The 17,849-nt window shown below is 51.5% G+C and overlaps 1 protein-coding gene and 1 long non-coding RNA gene across 4 annotated transcripts; one reads left to right on the top strand and one right to left on the bottom strand.

Moving 5' to 3' along the window:
* The first annotated feature begins 713 nt into the window (after positions 1-713).
* On the top strand, positions 714-14,005 carry LOC139798799 (uncharacterized). 3 transcript variants are annotated; one of them, XR_011726982.1, is made up of 4 exons: positions 714-1,069; positions 2,840-2,950; positions 9,573-9,826; positions 12,054-14,005. It is a non-coding gene; the product is annotated as an uncharacterized lncRNA (long non-coding RNA). The 3 variants fall into 3 exon arrangements; XR_011726980.1 differs by having other exon boundaries at positions 2,840-2,982; XR_011726981.1 differs by having other exon boundaries at positions 2,840-2,982; positions 12,036-14,005.
* PTGER3 (prostaglandin E receptor 3) lies at positions 7,057-17,109 on the bottom strand. Its single transcript, XM_071749841.1, has 2 exons — positions 16,224-17,109; positions 7,057-9,985 (listed from the first exon to the last, which is right to left on the bottom strand). Exons 1-2 carry the CDS (start codon positions 17,028-17,030, stop codon positions 9,698-9,700), a joined length of 1,095 nt encoding a protein of 364 aa, XP_071605942.1. The 5' UTR covers positions 17,031-17,109; the 3' UTR covers positions 7,057-9,697.
* Positions 17,110-17,849: the final 740 nt, after the last annotated feature.

Genomic DNA, 17,849 nt, shown 5'->3' with positions numbered 1-17,849 from the left:
AGTATTGTGTGTGGCCTTGTGGTTTTTAGCAAAAACATAAGAACTGGTGTTTAAATCCTTCCTTCAAACACAACAGGGATGGGCAGTGTGATGGCAGCTGCCCCTGGGTGCTGCCAGGGTGGGCTGCACAAACTTCTATGGTAAGGTGACCCTTATCTTTATGGTAAGGTGGCCCTGCTGGTGCTGTGCTCACTGGGGCAGCTGGAGCCTTGTCAGTTCTGGGTTTGCTGCTGAGGAGTGAGGGGTTTCTGAAGCTCTTTGCCCCTTCCTGGCTGCTCTGGGGAGCTCCTCCTGCCTGGCTCCTGTCCCTGGGCACAGCAATGCTGCCACTGCCTTTCTTTGCCAGCAGTATTGACTGAGCTGCTCAATATTTCACTGAAAATCCTGGACTCCACTGCTTCCCAGGCATTTTTAAGGTTCTTTCCCTGCTAATGAGTTTTTCCAGTGCCTGCTCCTCCCGCTGCCCCAGGAAGCATCAGCTCTGGGAAGCTGAGCCCTTTTTAGGGGCAAATAACAAAACAAAATCCCCTTGGACTTCCCTGGGGTTTGCTCTGTTGGCCAGGCACAGGTGACAGCTCTCAGGTCACACCATGTCCCTCCATGGGCCAGAGATGTCAGGAGGAGCAGAGCTCTGTAGGCCCTGAAAAGGGCAGTAATTAATGATCACCCCGGGGAGGGTTAATTAATGATCACCCTTTTCATCCCACAGCCTCAGGGAGCCTGTCAGGCTGGGCTGTGACACACAGTCAGGATTTCAGCAGAGATCCCTGGGAGGAGTATTGCCAGAGTCACACTGCATCCTGGAGGAGCAGGACTGCTGACAAACAGCTAAAATTAAAAAAAAAACCAACACAACAAACCAACCCAAGCTTTGCCAGCAGCCAGCAAACATCACTGAAAGGCACAACAGAGGTTATTCTTCCAGCTGGAGTTGGGCTCAGCTTGCTGACTCTTCTCCCACACACCACCTGTGTCAGCCCAGCTCCCAGCCAGATGACCCAGGAGAGCTTTTGAAAGTGGAGAGAAGCACAAATACACTTCATTTTCAGAACATCCTGGTTGGCTTCAGGTAGGACCTGATGGTGCCTTGTCTGGCCATGGGGCTTGTGCTGGGTGCCTGTGAATAAAATATGGGAGAAAAGGGGTGGGAAGATGATACCTGGCCCTGTGGCACTGCTGTTCCCAGCACACTGGTTCTGCCAGGCACATTGTTATCATCAGGGCCTTGGCTGAGGTGTCCTGGCATGGATACACCCCAGTGCTTCAGGAATAAACCTCCTGGCTGTGACAGTGACAGCCATGAGGGCTGTGGTGGCTGCTGGCCATGGTGGCACCTCAGTGGCTGCTGTGGCACACTGGCTCTTGGCCTGCCACCTCTTGGCATGCCAGCTCTTGGGCCACCAGCTCTTGGCCCAGTAGGTCTTGGCCAACCAGCCCTTGGCCAACCAGCCCTTGGCACAGCAGCCCTTGGCACAGCAGCCCTTGCTCTCTCCCCACCCTTTCCCAGCATCAGTTCTCCCAGCCTGGGGAAGGTTGTTCCTGGTGTGGAGCTGGGAACACAGCTGGGATGCTCTCACAGGGAGCCCCCAGCTGCTGCTGCTGGCCCCAAACCATGGGTCATGCTGCCCCAAGCCCCTCTTCTTGGGTTCATGGCTTTTCTTTTCCAGGATGTTTCTTGCCCCAGAGTTTGTAATGTTTATTTTGTGAGTAAGAAGCAGTGGATTTCCCAAACTCCTGGATGCCAGTCCTGTGACACCAAAGTGTTTGGGCCCAGGGCTGAGCTCTGCAGGATGCTCCCAGGGGTGGCCTCACCTCTCCCAGTTCATCCTCTGCATCCAGAAGAAGCTGGAGTCACCATCTCCAGCAAGGGGAGGCAAGAATGTCATGGAAGTGTTCCTGAATGACAGCCACTTCTCTATCTGTCTATTTATTTATTTATGTATAGCAGTTTGTTCATCTGCACTCTGTGCTGCCAGGAGGATGCAGCTGGGCCTGGCTCGGGCAGGGGAGGTGGGGACAGGGACAGTCCCACCCCACACCAGGAGTCATTCTGTAAATTATTAACTGGCAGTTTCTCACCTGGCATTTGCCTTGCTCTGCAGAGCGTTTCAGAAGGTCAGAGGAACCCAACAGCACTGCTGGGACACTCCAGGCTTTACAAACACTATTTTCACCTCATTTACCTCATTCCCACCACCCCTGGCCTGTGCTGCAGCCCCAGCAGGGTGAGCAGCAGGGCCAGGGAGGAGATTGTCCCCCTCTGCCCCGCTCTGGGGAGACCCCCCTGGGGTAAAGCTGGGTCCAGCTCTGGGGTCCCCAACACCAGAAGGACACGGAGCTGTTGGAGCTGATCCAGAGGAGGCCCTGGAGCTGCTGGGAGGGCTGGAGCAGCTCTGCTCTGGAGCCAGGCTGAGAGAGTTGGGGGTGTTCAGGCTGGAGAAGAGAAGGATCCCATGGGGAGACCTTAGAGCACCTTCCAGTGCCTGAAGGGGCTCCAGGAAAGCTGGGGAGGGACTGGGGATGAAGGGATGGGATGAGGGAAATGGCTTTAAAGTGAGACAGAGGAGATGGGAGGGAGAAATTCTGTGCTGTGAGGGTGCTGAGCCCCTGGGTGCCCAGGTTGCCCCCAGAAGCTGTGGCTGCCCCATCCCTGGCAGTGTTGAAGGTTGGATGGGGCTTGGAGCACCCTGGGCTGGGGGAGGTGTCCCTGACCATGGCAGGGGGGGCACTTTAAGGTCCCTCCGACCCAAAGCAGTCTGGGGTTTGATTATACTAATTTAGGGTAAAAAACGCAAAGAAAGAGACATCTTACCAGTGTCCTCTTGTGCACCTTCCCCAGGTCACCTCTGGCAGGGACCAGCTCGACGCTGTCCCCATCTGCCCTGAAAGCAGCACTGCATGCAGCAGCACCGCGGTGTTCCCAGAGGATGAACTTCCTGACCCAGCCGAGGTGAGGGAGCCAGAGCAGCAGGAGCAGAGGAGGTACCTCGTGTGGAGGTGCCAGGGGGACACCCACCTCATGCCCCACCACCAAACAAAACCCATTGATAAGGGGAATGGCTGCGTGGCTCAGGAAAATGCCAGCTGAATTATTAACTTTGGCATTGTTACTGTAATCACACTAATTTGTTGACATAGCTGCTGTAATAATTCATTTCCAGTAACTAAGATAATTCTGCTGTGTCAATAGGTGCATGGAGAGAAGGGAAGGGGCTGCCCAGAACCTGCAGTAGGGGGGTTGGGGAGCAAGGGTTGGATGTTTTTTCCCCCAAATTAATGTGAGTAGAATTATCACAGCCATTGCAGTGTCCACAGCAGGCTGGGTTTATCAGATCCAGGTTCTGAACAAACTGGGAGGATGTTTTTCCTCCCTCAAAGCTGCAAACCCATGGGCCCTGCAAACTTGGGGGTGTCTCCTGTGAAGCCCTTATGGTGGGGTTCAGGGCTGAGTGCTGCAGCTGCCTTTGAGGCACTGATGGGGTGGATCTCTTGTTGTACTTGGATTGAAATGACTCATCCATAAGTTAATTCTGGGGGATTTACCAAGCCAACATCTGGGCAAGAATGTTATTAGATACTGTCTGACAGATAATAGTGACATCAGCAGCTGGGGGGTTGCTTTGTGTTGGCTGGGGACACACAGATGAAAATGGAATTATGTGTCCCTGGTGTGAGAGCTGAGCCTGGCTGGGGTGGGCAGGAGCCCAGGTCTGTGGGGCTGTCCCCAGGCTGGTGTTCAGGGCTGGTCAGGAGATAAAGCAGCTGGAATTTTGGAGGCACCAGTCTGGAAGGGGAATCCTAGCCCAGGTAGGTTTGGATGCAGGTGGTTGGATGCTGCCAGGACAGGGTGTCACTTTGGGAGGATCAGCTAAGGGTCATCTCATGCCTTTGGCTTCACTCCTGGGGATTTACACCACACCCCAGGAAGCAAAAGCTGATCTGGCTGTCCTTGGTCTTTCCAGTCAGACTGGGGAGGGTGGTGGGACACCCTCTGTCAGAAAGGGGTAAAGGATATGGGGGGGTTAAGATGATCTGAAGCACTTCAGGTGTGGTTTGATATTCGTGGGTCTTTTTCATTCCGTATTTATAAAAACTCCTGATTGCAATGGTGGCATTAGATGGGTTGTCTCTGGAGGTTGCTCTTGGGCTGTGCTGAAGATGCCTCCACAGCCTGATGAGGGAAGGAGATGCACTGTGGTAATGCAGCCCCTGGCTTGTAGGGGCTGAGGTGCCCCTGGGTGAGATGCAGCAGGGTTGGTGCCCTCCTCAGGGGGTAGGAAAGAGCAGGAACCCTGCAAAGGGGGGACAGGAATGTTTCTGGGCGACACCTTGCACTCCCCATCTTCCACTGCTGCCAACACCGTGTCCTTCTGGAGTCAAGGAGCAGGTGTCACCCCGGGGAGGCCCTGGCAGCCCTGGACAAAGAGGACAATGTGTTCTTGTGCCTCCATCAAGTCACTTGATTGGTTTCACCTGCTGGGCTGCTTTATCACTGCTCTGCAGGTCAGGCTGGGCTGGCACCCCCAGAGCCAGCTGCTCCCCAGCCTGCAGCCAGCACAGCTACAAGGACGTTCCTCAGGGAAGCAGAGGTCCATTTATTAGTAGTATTATGGGTTGGATAAAGCACTGCCAGGAAAAGGCTGGAAGTGTTTTCCCACTGAGCAGCTCCCATGGGGGGACACAGGACCTTCCCCAAACCTCTGCATCCAGAGACAGCAAACTGCAAGCACGGGTAAAAGCCAGCTGGCTCCAACCTGTCATATAAACTGCAGACTGTTGGGAATGATGTCTTCACTCTGTAAAGTGACTCTACAAGGGGGTGTAAACTCCTTCTGCTCTGCAAGCCCTTTGTTGAGGCTGAATGTATTTTTCCGAATGGGTGCGCGTAGTAACGGCACAAACAGCCCGGCCGTGGGAGGGTGGGCAGGGGCTGTCACAGGGCTGCTCTTACAAAACAAAGGCTTCTCTCCTTTGCTTTTTATTATCAAATTTATTATCAGAACAGGCAGCCCAAGATGTAAATATGCTGTCTTTAACCAAACGCCTCTGGACGTATTTAGCATATTTTAGATTCCAAGCAGGGGCTGAACTTCTGCGCATCTCCCGTTAGCATCAGCGCTGGGGCACGGAGGTGTTCAGCTAAAAGACATCCAGGGTGATTCTGCAGCCTGGGAGCAGGGTCACCACCAGGCTTTGCTCCCTTTGGATGGCCCTGGTGCTGGGGAAGGGCTGGATTCCTACAGCCAGAACCAGCTCTGACCCCTCCAGCACAACCCCCTGGATGGTTCTTGCCTTCTGCAGAGAAAAACCAGGGAACCCATCAAAGTAGGAGCCAGTTAATTTATAACCTGTTGCTCTCCAGTGAAATGGCTGCAGATTAATAATGCACAGAAAGGGGCTGGGGCCCAGCCAGCCAGCTCAGAGGAGGAATCTCAGTTCCAGGGAGCTGCATGGTGCCTTAAGTCCCCATAAATCGGCAGCGATCCGCAGGATGCAGCCTGGAAATGCCTTTCTGCCCCCCTCACTCTCTCCAGCAGTTGTTGGAAAAGATCCACCAGACCCAAACATGCTGGACATGAGAAGCTTGTGGACTGTGAGCTGCTCTGTCATGAGCCAAGGTTGGGTTATTGCTTGCTTGAAAGTCCTCGAGGACTGCTGGGTGCAGGCAGCTGAGGGAGGGTCCTTTTCCTCTGCCCCCAAAGCTGCAGATCATGGAACCATGGAATTATTTGGGTGGGAAAAGAGCTCATTGAGTCCAGCCCTTCCCTCAGCACTGCCAAGGGCACCACTGTGACAGTAAGGGACAGTATTTCCACTTCCACAGTCACATGCTGAGTTGAGAATATTTAAATAAAAAAAAAAATTAAATTATCAGAGGCAGAGCCTTGGTTTGAAGGTTCCCATCAGCCTGGGCCTGTTGACACAAACTCCTACATCTGTCTGTATGGGCTCTGCCCCAGCTGCAGGGAAGGTTTGCATGATAAACAGGTTCTGTTTATCCCATGGGATGCTTCAGTGAGTCCTTCCTGAAGGACTCCTGTTCCCAGGAGCATCTCCCTGCAGGACAGTGGGTGTAATCTATAAGGTGACCTTTGCTGGGTGTCTCTCCTCCATGGATCAGGGAGTGGCTGTTTGTCTGGGGTGCCAGTCAGGGTCTGGCCCAGGCTGCCCAGGGCAGGGCTGGAGTCCCCATCATCCCTGGAGGGGTTTCAGAGCCCTGGAGATGTGGGGATGAGGGACATGGGGCAGGGGTGGCCTTGGCACTGCTGGGGGAAGGGTTGGACTGGATGGACTTAAAGCTCTTTTCCAACCCAATATGCTGCTCTTATGTACAAATCTGTTTTAGAAACTCAACATTTTGTGTTAAAGTTACAAAACAAAATGGGTCCTGGTCCATGTCCTCCCACCCAGCACTGGGGAAACAGGAGCCAGGCAGATGGTGAGCTGAAGGAGCAGCTGAAACAAACCATCCCTCCCCGGGGTGCAGCACAGCTCCCACCTGCAAGGTCACCAAGCTGGAGGAGTGTGCAGATAAAGCCTGCTGTGTGTCAGCCTGCCAAGACCTGCTGGATCCTGGCAGCAGGTGGGGCCTCTGCACAGCTCCCTTTACCATTCCTCACCTGGCTCCATCCCCTGGGCTGGGGCTGGGGCAGGGGGAAGGTGGGTGAGCACCCTGTGCCTCCTGTCCCCACCATGGACCTGCTCAGCCAGGGCTCCTGGATAGGGACAGGACAAGAGGTATTGGTTTTCAACTGAAAGAGGGGAGATTTAGGTTAGATACTGGGAAAAAAATGTTCACCATGAGGGAAGTTAGACACTGGAACAGGTTGCCTGGGGAGGCTGTGGCTGCCCCATCCCTGGCAGTGTCTCAGGTCAGGTTGGACGGGTCTTGGAGCAAGCTGGGCTGTGGGAGGTGTCCCTGACCATGCAGAAGGTTGGATCTTGATGATCTGTAAGGTCCTTTCCAACCCAAACCCTTCTGTGATCCTGTGGGTCTTTGAGAGGTACCAGGGGCTGCTGGAAGCTGCTGTGACACTGTCCCAGGCCAGAGCACACTGCTTGTTCTGCCAAACTTTTATTCTGACTGATACAACACACATGGATTTGGGACACAAACAAGACAGTTTTCATGGCAAACAGTGATCTCAAAATCATTCTCCCATGGGTGCTACAGCTCCCACACCATCTCTGACAGAAGTACAACAATATTAAAGCCAGCATTAGGAATCCTACTGTAGTGGAATTTAAATACATCACATAAAAGGCATCTTGAAAGAAATGCAACAAAAACACAGCTTCCCATCCCCCCTGAGAGGATGGGAAGGAAGAGCTTTCATTCACCTGCAGCTCTTTGAGTTCCTCCTTGGAAGTGTTTTCCTGCAGCCACATCCCACCAGGCAGCCAGGCCTGTGCTTCACTCCTCTTCTGTGAACCAGCAGCCTCTCCCCTGTCCTCAGAGTCCAAGCAGCTTCTTCCCAGGACTGCACCACGAGGGACAGAGCTGCCTTCCTCCCAGGAGAACAGTGCATGTCCTGCTCTGCTCAGGACAGGGGGGACTGAGGTGCTGCAGGGCACTGAGCTCCCCCAACACTTCAGAGCAGGCAGCCCACCCAGCTCCAGCCCCTCCAGAGCTCAGGGGCTGAGCTGCTCCCTCCTCACCACTGGGTTTGGGTTCCTGGCAGAACCCTCACTGCCCTTCCCAGAGGTCCTGCATTTCTCCTCTCAGAACTGCCTCCACAAAGAATGATTCAGCCCAGCTGAGGTCACCTCGACATATTTTACAACCGACTGGCTCTGTTTATTTGTTTGGGAAACCTGATGTGCACAAACCAAACTATACAAATCCTCTTTATACCCCCAAACCTTTTTATTATCACTAGTTTTTTTAAAGTACCCAACCTGCAAGGCACTTGCTCAAAGGAGAACAAGTAAAATTTGCAATTCACCCTGTTCCCCAAAGTGCTGATCAGTGAATGACCTGGGGCTGGCAGGGTCCTGCAGCTTGAAGGATGAGCTCAGCTCAGGACTGAAAAAGGGATTTATTTCATTAAACTGAAGAAGATGCTGAGAACTGATAATGGAAAGGCAGCACCTTGCAAATGTGGCCCTGGGGTTTTGGGCTGGCTCTTGAATTCAAGGCAGATGTTAGCTCTTAGGCTGCACTCCAATGCCACTCAGATAAAATTGGATTTATATAGACAGTGGCTTTTGCTGCCAGATCCATTATTTTTGTTTGACTGATATGAAGATAGGGAATTATACAATGTGGTAACAGAACAAGAAAAGTGAGTAGCCGGTTTCTTTTTTCAGCAGTTACTTCTATAAACAAAGAAATCAAAGTAAAACTAAAGGTTCTGTGCAAGAAACTGCTGGCAGATGCAGGATCCCATTTGCCTGTAAGGCCCCTGAATTCAGTACTATGTGGCACATGGTGTACACCAATATCACATATTATATTTATTGCACTTACACCTAATCTCACCCAAGAAGCCATGAAACAGGAGGCATTAGAGGCTATCATCTACAAAAGGGTGAAGAAAATGAGGAAAAAAATGTAGCCCTTGTAAAAGCAAACTTCAGATGTGACACAAATGGATCAGAACCCAGTTTTCTAATAAAACCTGAAATTAACCTGGTGGAAAAATCTAATGCACACACTTCCACCCACCTTGTCCAGTCTGTTTTGTTTCAAAACTTCCCAAACATGCCATATCTCTCAGATTTGCCTTTTTTTGGAGGAATAGAAGAATTGAACTCTTTTGGGGTGCTATTCCGGGCACTTTGTGGGACATTTTGGTGATGAAGAAGTTGGGAGTGGCATCCCAGTTCCTTAAACACCATTTGCTGTTTGTTTTATCTCCAGGCCTGTGCAATTCCAGAGAAAACAACTCATATGAAAACAGCACATTTGGCTTTGTCAACCTTTGCCACTGATCTACAGGAAGGAGAACATTTACTGTCTCTTTCAACCTGTTTATCACTGTCTCCATCTGCTCAGAGAAGCTTTACAGGGTGCTTTGCAAACAGCAATGCTCGTGATGCTCACAGGATGCTGTTTGAAGAAATAAACCAGAGGTTTCTCATGTGTGCTCTGACCTGCTGCCCTGTCCTCCTCAGCACAGCATCTGCACAGAATCAGTTATGGGGACAATGCTGTGGTTTGCAGAAGGAATGATGTCCCCCCGTTGGCACTGCACAGAACCCTTTGAGTCTGGAGCCACTGCCTCCTAATCCTTCAGTCTCCTGATTTTGTCTTCCTATAATTCTTGTAATTTTTCTTTTTTCTCCCCTTTCTCCCCTTGTCCTTCCAGGACAAAGGAGGCAGAAGGATTCTCTGAAGCTACAGTCTTAGTATTAAAATATTTATAGGAGTGGGTCAGTCTGAAGAGTCAGTCCCACTTCAGTCTCTTCAATCCATTCCAAGTAACCCCAATAGGAAAACCATTTTTTCCTCCTTTATGCAAGAAAACTCCCCCCGAACTCTGTTTCAGGCACACAAAATGTCACATTCTGTTAGGGAATGGCAGTAACAACAGAATGCTGAAACAAAACCAACTCCTTCTGTTTTTGAGGACTCTGGGCACGCTGGATAAGCACTGACTGAGCCATGCAGGCACTGCCAGCTACAGACACCCCAGCTCACAGGAAGGTTTGGAAGGGCTCCGGGGCAAAAGCAGTTTCCATGGAAATGGCTCCCTCAGGCTGCTGTCCTTCGGATCTCCTCTGACAAGGTGATGGATCTCTCCTTCCACTCGTTGTTAGAGCACTTGGAGACAGCACTGGCTGCCTGGCAGAACTTCTGGAGCAGGATCTTCCTGAGGAGCAGGTAAACCCAGGGGTCCAGGATCTGGTTGAGCGAGGCCAAGCGCACGGCGGTCAGGAAGAAATTGCATTCCTTGTGCAGGTCTGGGCTTTGGGATGCACTGGAGAAAGCCCTGCAGTGCTCAAATGATGTCTGGCTGAAGATCATCTTCAGCATGGTTATCTAAGGAAAAGCAGGAGGAAAAAGGGATGTATGTTAAGAGGCAGTTTCCTGGACATCGTTAAATGCAAATATCCATAAAAACAAAATCCTCTCCAGAATTTTTCTTCCTCCCTCATCCAGTTCAAAGTGTGACCAGAGCACACAAACCCTGTGGGAGCTGCTGGCTTTGTGTGTGTGTGTGTAAAATGAGTGAAAACGTGAGAGCTGTCAGCCACCAGTCCCACTATTTGTGGCTCTCAAGCTCAGAGAGGGCAGCACACGCTGCTTCCCTGCTACATCCTGGAGGTTCAAGATGGCCTTGGTGGGAATGGGCAATTACTGACCTTGCAACACCCACTGAAAGGGACTCATTTTATCATTATCATATTATCACAATTCCAAGGAACAGCTGAATAGCTCACAATGAGTAGAGCTCTTCAGAATTAGGTTATGAACAGTAAATGTCAGAAAAAAGGATTACAAATACAAAATCATCTTTTAAAGCTAAGATGTTTGTATCTTATGAATTTTAGAATTTGATTTTGAGGTAAACTATTCAGCTTAGGAGCTGAGCCAAATTAAAAGACAAGGAGGCAAGATAACATTTAAGGTCAGCAGAAAAAAAAAAGATCTTTTGTCAAAAGCCACAGACTGCATTTTGTGTTAACCTGACCTATATTTCCTCCTTTCCTTCCCTCAGCTCAGCTCCTCCAGCAAACAGAGGGAAATATTTAGGAATCTGTTTCCCACAGGACCCAGAGACACTCTTTATTTACACTGTGCACTGTTTCATACACAGAGAAGTTTCCCTAGCTGAAGTCTCCCACACCTCAGAGCAGGGGTCGGCCAGCCCAGCCCAAAGCTCCAGGCAGGCTGATTTTTTGGGGGGATGAAAAGCCCCCAGGCCTGGCAGCACGGTGAGGTACAGCTCTAGGTACAGAGCACTGGGCTGGGGGGGTCCATCAGGTGGATGGCACACAGCAGGACATGAGCTCTGCTCAGCCACAGGCACTTGTTTGTCCAGAAAAGCCAAAGAAGAGGCAGGTTTGATTAGGACCTAAAGCCCCAAATCTCTACTCTAAGGTAGTTTTATCACTCATATTTCAAAGATTAAGTGCTGTTGGTCTGGCATGGGCAGCAGGGAGGGTCCATTTGTCTCATAGGCTGCTACAAGGCTTGAAAAGACCTAGGAAATGAAGAGTGCACTGCAATCAACTCAAATAACAGCACTTGGTGCATCTGTGTAAACTTGATTTACAGGTGTCAACACCAGCAGCCCTCAACACAGGGACAGCTTGAGTCTCTGTGCTACAGACTAGAGAGAAACCTGGGGCTGAGGAAGAACCCAGCCTGGTCAGGGCCCCAGGAGCTCTGGTTTAGAGGCTGGAACACTGGTTTACCTCACAGGAGCACTGGTTTAGAGGCTGGAACACTGGTTTAGCTCACAGGAGCACTGGTTTAGAGGCTGGAGAACTGGGTTGGCTCACAGGAGCACTGGTTTAGAGGCTGGAGAACTGGGTTGGCTCACAGGAGCACTGGTTTAGAGGCTGGAGAACTGGGTTGGCTCACAGGAGCACTGGTTCAGAGGCTGGAGAACTGGGTTGGCTCACAGGAGCACTGGGTTAGGGGCTGAAGCATTGGTTTAGCCCCAGGAGTTGTTATCAGGCTGCTGCTTATTCAGGCAAAACCAGTGAGGAGCTTTATTTGTTTGGTTTTCTTTCACAGCTGATGGGAGCTCACCCATGCTGGTGCTGTGCTGCTCTCCTGTCCCAACATACCAGCAGGGGAAACATGAATCACATTTTGAGATGCCAGATAGATAAAATGTTCCATGGTGTAGGTGGTATCTGTTCTCTCAAGTTTTCTCCTGAGCTTTCTATACCAACTACAGCTGCTTAAAAATACACAACTTCCGAGGCTTTCAATTGCTCCTCTCCTGATAAGCTGCCTCAGATTTTGTGCTGCAATGCTTTTTTTCCAGGAACCTTTAAACACAAGGATCAAAACTTATGAGCAGACGCTTGCCATGGGATTTGCTGCCAGCTGCTAACACCTAACATTTCCTGGACAGGTCCTTTTTCTTTTTTAGCTTCTAAATCCCTCCTGGGCATGACCCGAAGACTCTGACAGTCTGAACTGATGGCCTGGAGACCCTGCAGGACTGGGATGCAGACACTGTGTCTGCTGTGCATGCCAAGGAGAGGGCACCCCCTGCAATGGCTCTGAGCTGATGCCCTCTCCTTGCACAGGTCAGTGGTGCTGTACCTGAAATAAAGTGGCAGCTGGTCCTGAAAAACCATGAACAGCCTGAGGGATGAGACTGGCAGCCAGTTGTTCCCAGAAGACAGTCTGCTTGACTGCAGCCTTTGGAAAGAACCAAGAGAACCCTCAGCAGCAGCAGCAGCAGCAGCAGCAGGGTGGTCCCAGCTGAGGCTTTCCCACAGAAAGCTGTCTTCAGGGCAGGGTGTCCCCCAGGGAGGTCACGCCTGGACTGCTGCTGTCCCCAGAAACTGGGACAGGCAGAGCACAAGTGACCAGGAGCAGAGGCTGTGGGGAGAAGGTTTTTCCATTCAGAGGGATATTCTGGGTGCCAGATCAATAACCATGTGTTGACTTTGGAAAGACTTAGATGAGCCCCGAAGGCAGGGCAGCTGGGATGGCAAAGCAGAATTGTTTTTGTTTCTTTAAACAGAAGCAGTCTGAGGATTCCATCTACTCCACATCAAACTTAAATAAAAATGAAAAGAAGAAACCATGGGTAGAGCTTTTTCAAAGCACAGCTTGATTCAATCCAGACCACATCCAACAGCCACTTGTGCACCAGACCCACACAACCACAACTCCACCATTTCCCCTGCCACCTCTGGCTTCAGGAAACTGATACTGTCACTGTCACTGTCACTGCCAGTGTCACAGCTTGGCCCAGGCTGCCAGCAGCAGCTTCCTGCCCAGCTCCTGATGGGGACTGCAGCATTGCCACCCCCTGAGGAGCAGCACTGCCTTGGAAATCGGCTGTGCCCACGGGGCAGCCCCTGGAAACCACACCACACTCCCCATTCCCAGCCCTGGGATTGCCTTCTGCCAGCTCAGCTCCTCCTTTGGGAGCTCTGCACTGATCCTTCCTTTGCAGCCCTTGTCTTGGTCTTTTGTGAGCAAACCCATGGAGCTACAAAAATACCAGGCTAATAAAATACGTTTCCCAAGCAGGCAACTGCTGCTTATTTTCAGTTTTATTACATAAGATTCCTTTACTGGAATATTAGTCGGACCAAAAACTGCTTTACTGGAAATTTTATCTCTTTGATATCCTTTAGAGATCATTTATCATGGCCTGTACTGGTCTTCTAAATTAATTAAAAGAAAGATTGCCAAAGGTAGAGGAATGACGTCCGGCAGAATAAAGCCAACAGAACAACACAGTTAATGCCAATAAAAAAACTGGCTCAAAATGCATAGAGTAACATACTGATAATTGGATTCATTCAATTTATCAAAAGAGATAAAACTTTACTGTTGGACTGCAGAACACAACAACTTTGCAGGGTTGTTTCAGAGGCTCCCTCACTGGCAACCAACCTGAGGCACCCCCAGGCAGCTGAATGCAGAGTTAGAATGAGCTTCCTCTGTGGTTGGGGGGAAAGGAGAAAACCCAAAAAGACAAAAAATGTGCCCTGGAGGTATTTTTCAAGTTTTACAGACTCTGTTGGAAAGGCTGCTCTCTGCAGTAAAAGATGGAGACTAAACCAGCTGATGTGCTCGAAGGTTCCTATTTTTCAGCCAAGCAAGTGCTGAGTAGCTGGTCTGGAACGTGGGGCAGGAATCTGACAGGGAAATTCCTGGCCTCAGACAACAAAATTTTTCTTGAGAGAGTTTTCGAAAAACCAAACATGTTTTCTATGCATTATGAAGAGAGGAGGAGTCACCCTCTTACACTGTGTCTCTTCCCCCTTTAGCCTGAACCCGTTGCTTAAATAATTCTCCCACACGTGAAGCAGCAAGTGGTGGAGGGGACAGAGGATTCTCACGGGCAGAACAACCACAAGGAGCAAAATCATCTGCAGTCCTCCTGGAGAAGGCTGAGGATTTCACCAAGGACGTGCTAACAGCAAGATAACGATGCAGGGAACCATGACAAGGTCTCACTTCATCAAATGGGGTCTAATTTTATTACCACTTGGTTTTGACCTTATGTAGACAAACACAGCCCAGCAAAATCCAGCCTGCTGGCCAGACTGGAAGGAAGGAAGGGGCAGTTTGGAAGGAGGTGGCTATTTCAGCCCCTGAGGGAAGTGGAGCATCAGAGGGCAGAGTTACTGATTCAGAGAAAAAGAGCCTTCAGGTTTCCTTGCAGCTCAGTGGTACTACTATTTTTTTTCCAAATGAAGGCATTTTCCATAACTATGTTTTGCACGTCTAAAAAGATGAGAAAATAATATCCTTTCAGTAAGAATACCTGTAAACAAGAATGCATTTAATTTCTGTCTGACAGGTGAAGATGCATTTGAATAGGACAAGCAGCAGAACACCTGGGCATTTTGCCTTGAAACAACTCTGTGAGTAATTTTGTAGCCTGGAGCTCTAAAAGAATGATGATGAGAATTCCAGTTTGTGCTGCACCAGAGCTTGTGTGCAATCAAACCCAGCCTCCTCTGTTCTACCTCAGACTCCAATCTGCTGTCAGTTTAGTCCAACAGTTGTGCTCCACAGCTGAGCACCTAAATAAATAGAAGATTAGAGTCAACTGGAAACCACTTATGATAAAGCAATATTTTATTAAAGTGGAGCATTTTCCCAGGTTCTCCGGTCTGAATTTAAGTCAGAACTTGAGTACACAATGCCTGCACTATGTATGCACTCCCTCTCTTCCAGCATAAATCAAGAGCAGGCAGAACACTTCATTTAGCTGTTCAGAGCACAGCCACTATCACCAGGAGTTTCACTTTTCTGTAAAATCACATTTGATTTTGTCATTTTCATCAAACAGATCGAGTCTGAAAATACTGTCTGTGTAAAAGGGCATTGTTTACCTAATAGTAAATGTAATAGTTGTCAGACTCCATTAATCCTCAGTTACAAAACTCAGACTTTTTTTTTTTTAATGCCAAAAATCTCCTCTGAAAAAAAGCCAACCCTGGGTTTTTATTTTAACTAAACTTCTTACAGCTGCTGAATGATGCAGCTATAGGTTAAACGGGTTCTACAATGACAGTGCCTTTGGGTTCCACCTTGGTCACTCTGCCAAAAAACTAGCTGCTCATTCCTAATTTGTACTTTGTAGTTGTGCAGAAAAAAAGCTGAAGTGTATGTATAAACATGCTTCTGCAGTCATGACTCTTGATTTCAAGAATATGGACACTTGAGAACATGCTGACTGAAAAAGCAGAACTGCAGAACTCCCCAGAGCCAGTGGGAAGAGCACAGGCAGTCTCCTGGTTTAACTTCCCAAACCTCAGGTTCCTGGGGTTCTGGGGAGCAGAACGTTGCTCTCTCACCTCCTCACTGGATTTGCAGGGTGGTTTCAGATTTTACTTTCGTCACAAGCTGTTAACGATCTCTGGAAAGTTAACCAACAGCTTACTTTGGGGCTGGGTGATTATGGGAGTTTGATGGAATTTTAATTAATTTACAAGGGTAGCATTGCTAAACTAGATTTGTTTTCTGTTTTTACGTCAGCCCCTGGGTGGGTCAGCAGTTCCTCCTGTCACAGACCCATTTAGGAGAGATCAAGTTCTCCGTGCACAAGAAGGAAGGAAAATTCTCCTCTGGCCATAAAGTACCTTTCACATAACTTTAAAATTACCACAGCTAAATTCAGCCCTTTCCTGCTCATGGATCCCAAGTACAAACTAGCCAAAAATCTGAGAGCAGAATAAGCTTTTAGATGGGGCACTGGGCTCCTGACTGTGCCCGTGTCCCACATGGCAGAAAGAGATGTGGATTCAGCCTCATAAATCATGAGGACGGGGTTGATGAGAAAGAAAAAGTGTGAGTGAGGAGTAATGAAATAGAGGGAACAAATGCAAGCGTCCTGTAGGAAGAAACCAGAGAAACCTCAGAACATTGGTGTGAAGAACAGAGAGTGAGCAAACACCTCAGCCCTCTCCCAGCTCCTCCACACCCAGCAACCCCCAGGCTCTGTCCTCAGATGGCCACAGTGCCCCTCAGGAATGGAACTCCGGGTGCTTCCCCCCCGCTCCTGTCCTGGGGAAGGGATGGAGGAGCCCCGGGGTTATGACAGCCATGGCAGCAGGGGACCTACCAGCAGCGGTGACCAGCAGGCTGAGAGGACACACATGATGCCCAGGAGTTGGATCAGGGTCTCCATGGCGATTCGCCCCCACTGCTTGCTGGAGCGGGAGGCAGCGCCTTTGGTCCGACAGCGAGACACCAAGGCCTGGATGGTGGCCAGGTTGCAGGCCACCGTCACCACGAGGGACAGGAGCCCCAGGGCGGCGAAGGCGGAGGCGAAGAAGAGGCTGTGGCCGGTGCTGATGAAGCACCAGGTCCCGGGCCACTGCAGAGTGTACCGGCCCAGCCCAGCGATGGGCAGGAGGGCGAAGGCGAGCACGGCCAGCCAGATGGCCAGCAGCACCAGCTTGGTCACCCGTGTCTTCATATGGCTGGCGTACCAGTGCGGTGCGCGGATGGCCAGCGTCCTCTCCACGGCCATGGCGCTGGCGATGAGGAGCGGGCAGAGCCCGAACACCGTCATGCTGAAGCCGAAGAAAGCGCAGAGGTGGCCCGAGGGGTCGACGGCGCCCCAGGCGCGGTCCGAGAGGTAAACGGAGATGACGATGGGGCTGGTGAGCAGCTGTCCCAGCAGGTCGGTGAGCGCCAGGCAGCCGATGCAGAGCAGGAAGGATCTCTTCCGACGGCTGCCCTTGGCTCGGTAGCTGCGGGACACCAGCAGCATGGCCAGGGCATTGCCCACGACGCCGGCGATCATCATGGTCAGCGGGAACGCCACCGAGACGGCACCGCAGCCCTCCGCCCACCGCCCCGTCGCGTTGCCCTGCATGGCGCCGGGCCGGGTGCCGTTGGGCTCGCACTGCGGCCACCGGCTCATCCCGCCGGGGCTACCGGGTCGCCGAGTAACCGGCCCATGTCGGAGGGCAGCGCCGAGGCGCGTCGGGCGGGCGGGCGGGTTTATAGGCGAGGGGCGGGCGGAGGGGCCGGGCCGGGAGCCGCCCTGAGGGGAGGGAGCGGCGCGTGGCACAGCCCCAGCGGCCGCCTCAGAGCCCTCAGAGCGCGGCGGGAAGAGCTGCCCGAACCGGGGGCTCCGGCAGTGGGCTGACCCCCTCAGGCAGCCCTCCGAGCCGCCACCGGTACCATGGGGGACACGGGAGCTGCTGGGGAGGGGTGGCGGGGCCTGAGCTGCCTGTCCCCAACCCCCCGAGGGACACCGGCGCCCCACGACGGACCCTCTGCGCTGAGGCGGCAGTGAAGAGCAACCCGTGTTCTGAAACTGAGCTCTGAGCGCTTGTGGGCAGGGGGCATTCCCTGTGCTGGGCACTGCTGAGGCTGCACCCCCAGTCCTGGGGTCAGTTCTGGGACCCTCGGGAGCAGAAGGAGATTGAGGGGCTGGAAAGTGTCCAGAGAAGGGAATGGAGCTGGGGAAGGGGCTGGAGAGCAAGGAGAAGGTCTGGAGAGTGATGAGGACGGGGTGGAGAACATGGAGAAGGGTCTGGAGAAGTTGTGAGGAGCAGCTGAGGGCCCTGGGGGTGTTGATCCTGGATCAGAGGATGCTGAGGGGAGAGCTTCTGGCTCTCTGCAACCCCCTGAGAGGAGGTTGGAGCCAGGGGGGGTCGGGCTCTGCTCCCAAAGAACAAGGGATGGGACAAGAGGAACTTTTGGCACAACTCAAGTGGTGCCAGGGGAGGTTTAG

Source organism: Heliangelus exortis, chromosome 8, assembly GCF_036169615.1.
Source record: "Heliangelus exortis chromosome 8, bHelExo1.hap1, whole genome shotgun sequence".
Lineage (NCBI taxonomy): Eukaryota > Metazoa > Chordata > Aves > Apodiformes > Trochilidae > Heliangelus > Heliangelus exortis.
This window is presented reverse-complemented; position numbering and strand designations above follow the sequence as displayed.